This window comes from Mycteria americana, chromosome 2, assembly GCF_035582795.1.
Source record: "Mycteria americana isolate JAX WOST 10 ecotype Jacksonville Zoo and Gardens chromosome 2, USCA_MyAme_1.0, whole genome shotgun sequence".
NCBI lineage: Eukaryota > Metazoa > Chordata > Aves > Ciconiiformes > Ciconiidae > Mycteria > Mycteria americana.
Window position 1 is genome coordinate 20,771,963 of NC_134366.1, and position 6,000 is coordinate 20,777,962.

The 6,000-nt window shown below is 38.7% G+C and overlaps 1 protein-coding gene across 1 annotated transcript in view; it reads left to right on the top strand.

Annotated features, from left to right (window-relative positions):
- PIP4K2A (phosphatidylinositol-5-phosphate 4-kinase type 2 alpha) overlaps window positions 1-4,519 on the top strand; it is a 119,848-nt gene extending 115,329 nt beyond the window's left edge. The window contains exon 10 of the mRNA XM_075492668.1: window positions 1,698-4,519. Coding sequence (XP_075348783.1) covers window positions 1,698-1,778 — 81 coding nt within the window. The 3' untranslated portion in view covers window positions 1,779-4,519. The remainder of the gene's footprint in view (window positions 1-1,697) is intronic.
- Window positions 4,520-6,000: the final 1,481 nt, after the last annotated feature.

Below are 6,000 nucleotides of genomic sequence, written 5' to 3' on the forward strand. Positions count from 1 at the left end.
GAACTCCCTTTTCAGCTGTATGCATAGCTTTCTTACCCGTAAAGAACTCTAGTGAGATGCCTTTTTAGGACTTTGTCCTAAATTTGTGAGATGCACCTGATTCTTGCAAAGCTGTTCACCAGACACCCATATTAGTATACAGCTCTGTGAAAGCTGTTGTGAATCTTATTTCAGTGATGGTTTCATTATTCATCAACCTAGTGATGGTTTCATTATTTGGTACAGCCTGTTGAGAGTTAGTTCTTCAGCATATAATGCGGCTCACTTTACAAGACTTCTTAAAAAAAAAAAAAAGTACAATTTGCAAAATTAAGCATAAAATGTACATATTAAATACTTGGAGACCATTAAGTGAAGGCTTCTGTTTGACTACCATGAATTTCTTTATTTTGACTGAAATTGCTGCTTAGCAGCAGACACCAAAGAACCATGGTGAAGCAGCCCAGTCTTCCAGATTTATATCTACCGTTATCGCTCCTGTGGTGATTTAAGGTTCAAATTTCATACACTTTTTAAAAAGAGCATAATGGTTCATGAGGCTAAAATCTCTCCTCTGTCCAAGTATCTAAAGGATCAGGTCATTGGAGGCGGGGGGGGGGGGGGGGGGGGTAAGCAAAGGGCTCAGGGCTTTTTAGTTTACAGTAGAGAGTGGTATGGAATGCTCAGCAATAAGCCCTGCACAGGCCTGTAGAAGGTATTTTTTGTCTCTCTAAAGCAATGCTCTCATTACCCTCTCTGCTCTCAGAGCAGCTGAAAGTTGATGCAGACCATATGCAGCCATTATCTGGCAATTAGTAATGAACTTTGAATGTAGCAGACTTTAAAAACTCACACTTCTGGCTTAAATAAGGGATAGAAGCATGTTGTAAATAACAACTATGATTATTAAAGCTGACTGTGATTAGAACTTGTTACAGAACATTACTTTGTACAACCATTTTGTTTATTTTGCTATCTCCATCCTGAGCCACCTGACACTGAAGTTTGTTCATTAATTGCATGCACGCGATTTTTCCCCTTTTGTAAAACAGGAAAAATATAAATACAAATGTGGCCTAAGGCTCTGAAAACCTTGAATAAAAATATGAATGGAATCATTACTTCATTGAAATAGCAATTGTACAGCTTATTCAGTGAGTCCAGATTTAAATGCATATATGTTGAAAAAATGTTACTGATTGTTAACCATATATTCCAAAATGTTACTGATTGTTACCATATGTTCCGAACCAGATTATTTGGCATTCAGATAGCAATATACATTACACAAGTATTGACACACCAGATTTGAGTATGATAATTTAGTCTTCTCTATATGAAGACACTGCTGCTCAGCAGCCCAGAATCTGTTGATGAATCAGTGGGTAGCATGGCTAAGTATGCAGTAGAAATTGTATAGGAGACTGAAGTACAATGAAAGTAAAGAGAAGTAAGGAAAGTAAAGAGAATACGTTTCAGCAATGGAAGATGGGTGTCCTACAGTTACGGCGGTGAGTACCAAGTAGCACTGTACTCGTGTGAAACCTAAAAAGGCATCAGTAAGATTCTGCTTGAGGGCCGTTACAATTTGTGTTTCTAGTGTCTGGTTCTGAGACTGCACATGAAATTAATGGAGTAAGTAACGCTCTCGGTGACGAAGCATCAAATAAAACGCTGGTTCTTCCTTCTTTCCTCTCCCCTCCCAATTCTCTGTATAGGCTGGTGCAGAAATTTCAACTGTTAATCCTGAACAGTATTCAAAGCGCTTCTTGGACTTTATTGCCAACATCTTGACGTAACCTATCATGTTACATAGGACAGACACGAGACCTGGGGACAGCAGCAGTGGCTACAAGTGTAGGGAAAAAAAGGAACTCAGAGAAGCGCTCATCTTGCAGAAAGCAACCCCTTTGTTTACATCTGCTGGCAAAGATGACTGAAGTGGGGTGGAGTACTCGCTTTAACAGCTGCCTGATATTCCCAGCATAGTTCTAGCTATTTCTGACTCTTCTGTGTGTGCAAAAAAAAAATTAAAATAAATTAAATAAATAGAACAGCTTACTCAGAGTGCACTGTGACAGTAATACTCTGATGCTCCCAGCTGAAACGGAATAAATAAGCAAAGAGTTGTGGGGTGGGGAAGAGTAAATGCATGTTAAATTTACAATATTGATATCAAATTGTAAACTGTGGATCAGTTTATTTTTTGAACTAAAAAGATACATGACAGTATTCTTCATGATGATGATGATGACAATAATAATAAAAACCTTACTGCGAACGTTACACTTACACCCTGCACACTGGCACTCCTTAAAAAAGCAGCTGCAACAGCCCTTGCTGCCGGAGGCTTTTCCCATTCGGTTCCTAGCAGTTGGGCTTTTTCCTTTTTTTTCTCCCTCTCCGGTTTTTGTCGTCTTTTCAGAACATTGCATCAGGAAGTTCAGCCTCTCAGACATCTGAGCGCCGGTGTCTCTTATCTTACAAAGAGCTAACGTAATTCATGCTATGTGTACATTTTTGCTACAGTAAACTTACGTTAAGGGAAAACTTTGTTTATTTCACTTTGTTACCTGAAGTTTTCATTTGTTTTATATTCTTGCAATATAGGAACTAATAATGTTAGAAGAGGAAAAAAAGCTTATCTGAAGAAGCGCATAGTTTTGGGCAATAGTAGCTCCATCTTTCACCCATCGTGAAAGATGTGCACACTGATAGAAATTCCATTCCCTTGTAATTTACTGGGAATTTGAAGTTTAAATGCTTATGTTGTACTGTTGAAACAGCGGTATTTTATTATAGATTATCCCTTGAAAAATGAACCCTGAATTTTACTGTTTACATTATTAGGAAAGCAGGGATATTTCTGAATTTCAGAGCCATGTACAATATATGACTTTTGAGTTTACATGTAAAGTTATTTTGCAGTACAAATGAAGTAATGTTTGTCATCTTCCAAGGTGTAATGTGCAGTAGTGTACTAAAGTGAATGTCTCGCTCACCTCCGTGATAGAGTGTTTCACAATAAAATGAGAAAGGATATTTCAGAGGGATTTTTCCCAAGGTCGTCTTTTAGCATCAAAATGACCTGTCCTACCATTTACTCAAGTTTGATTGTATAGTACATTGCCTAAAACTGTGCTGATCATGTTTAACTTGTTTAAAATTTTTAAACATCAACATTGTATTTCTTCTCTTCTTGTATTTTTCCCTGAAAGACTCCATGCTTGAAAGAGACAAATTTACATATGCTTAAAAGTCTATCTACTTATACACTGTGCTAAAGCTGTGCCTTTAAAATTTCTTTACTGAAATGGTTAGATTTTGTAGGCAACATAAGAGAAGTCAAGCCCTCCCCATCATCGTTTATAACTCAAATCAGGAGTGCCAGCATGCCTTCTCCATAACTAGTGTCGGCGCTGTTAAGCCTGCAACTGTGCATAACGTATGTAGTGGTTTACTTCAGAGGAGCCTATACAATAGCAACCCATTACACTCTCTTCAGCGGCCAAAGGCAATAGTATCCCTGTTGCTGTGTACTAATTTTTTTCTCCTTTCCCCTACCTTTCCTACAGGATTTTTTGTTACGTTTGACTTAGTGATGTCCGCAGCACTGTAATGTATGTGTATACTTTTGTATTGTATGTATTTAAATAAGTTGGTACTGTGGCTTGATATTTTTTTTGTCCTCTCCCTATATACCCCAATTGTCTACATTCTCGCCCAAGTTTCATTTTCAGAAGCATGCTGTGGCATCTTAAAGTATGAGGCCACAGGGAGACCCTGAAGTAAAAATGAGGTACACATACTTGGAGTACATATTTAATTGCAGCCAAGTGTACATTTTTAGACAATTTTAGATATTTACAGCAAAGCATTCTTTTTGTCTGTGTAGCAGTTTTGTCACTCATTCTTGTTGATAAATTGTTCATTTGGACAGGGCAAGGAAGACTCATTATTGTGTATGTTAGTGCTTAGATTACACTCCAAACATGAGCAAGGCTTTATAAAATAAAGCACTTTGATGACTCACTAGGTAAATCCTTTGTTCTTGTGTTTCAACTATGGTTTTGATCGCTTACAGATGAATTTTGGATGTTAAAATGGAACCTGTAGCCTATATCACAAAGGAAAAAATAAGAAGACACTTAAAACTTTTTCATTAGATTTTACCCTGCTTCTTCCATGCGTACTTAAAGTGGCTTGAAACATAGAGCCTTTGGGTTTTGGGGCTTAGGCTGTGCTCTGAGAGCAAATACTGAGGTTTGTAATTGATGATTCTATGGATTAAATCCTAATATTACTACAAAAACAGGAAGATCGTCCACAGTAGTTAATTGATAGAAGGATTGGCAGAACTTCACTAACGTGTAAGATCTTACGCTAAACCAGTTATTTAAAAAGTACTTGGGAATAAGCCCAAACAATTCGTGGGGAGGAGGGAGGGCTTTCTGTTCTAGAATTTCAAGGCTTTGATTGTCAGGGCTTTCAGCGCATGATACAGCCTGTGCTGCACATCGTGGGCAAATGGCAGAAAAGTGGGGTTTTGTCTGTATTCTGACAAACTTTTAATTCTCTTAATACATTTGTCACTTTTCAGTTCCTTTCAGTTTATTGCACAGATGTAGCAAGACAATATTTTCAGCAATATTTTTACCTATAAAATACACGACAGAATTCATGATAAAGTAGACATTCCCCACAGAGAAGATGGTTGAGGAGCTATTCTATTAAAAGTAGGTGAAGTGAAAGGGAGGGGAGAGATACAGCTTCGTAATTACTCACTTAATGATGTCTCTAGTATTAATCTAAGCCTTGACTTCACACAGCTGCTCCAGCTGCTTAGGGTTCGGTATGAATGTGGTGTTCAAGGAATGCTGCCCAAGTTACGTGGACACGTTAGCTACAGTGGACAGCAAGCTCCCTGGCTGGTTCTCTGTGCATGCCACTCAAACCGTCTACCATGCCCTCTGAACAGCCTGCCAAACTCTTGCGCTGCTTTTATAATACAGATGCGCATGGGTTGTTGGTACGAAATTTATCGGTGCCAATGCACTCACGACGTAAAATGAAAGCTTCTAAAATACAAAACCAGCACAATGTGCCAGATCTAAAAACCTGCTCCAGTTCTCTGGCTCCAACAAACTATTCAACAGTGGAAGTGTTACTTAGGCTTTCCTCTCTTTTTTTCCTAAGACTTCTGGTCATGCTCAGATTTAATTTTCCAGTAAGTATACTACATTTAAGTTTTAAGCCAGCCTTGTCTTTTGAAGCGGTGGTTTAGTGGAGTTACTCCTGCAGTCCCTTACAGCACTATTCTCTAGCTGACACTCTGAGTCGTCTTCATACAGCTACAGAGCTAAGATTTACAAGGCCCTGCTGCTACCTGTGGACATCCTGCTCATCCCAGTCTCTCAAGGCAGGGGCATCCCCAAGCTGTCTAGCTGGTGGTTTCCCTCCTGCCTCTTCTGCGTCCATAAGGGTGATTGCCATTTCTCTTTGTGGAGTTTGCTACAGGGCACGCTGTGTGTGACGGGCATTGCTGACTTCAGCAAGCAGCTGGAAGACCTTGTCTTTAATAGAAGTGTGTATATGACAATGCATAGGAAAATAATATCTTTTCTGATAAAATGTTTTCTCTCCCTCTCACCTGAAGAAAACCTGAAGGCAGTGATGATATTCAAGGTAAGAGATCCAACTGGCTTGTTAATGAAAGGACTGCGGTGAAAAAAATATTTAAATTAAAAGTTCTTGGAAACAATATTTTTCTATGTCAACTACATAACTTAAATGTATAATCTGAATTTCCAGCTCCCTCTCTTGTGCTTACCTCTTCTTTTCCAATGTAATACTAGTTAGCCAGTCCCTGCATTGAGTGGGATCATTGCGTTCTGATGGTCTCATACCCCACCTTTATCCAGTGTCTGCTCTGTATGTGCTGTCCACTTGGTTTCTTTCAAACTCTCATATATTTAATGGGAAAAAAAATAAAAATAGAGAGCAGTTAAAGGAGAAATCTGT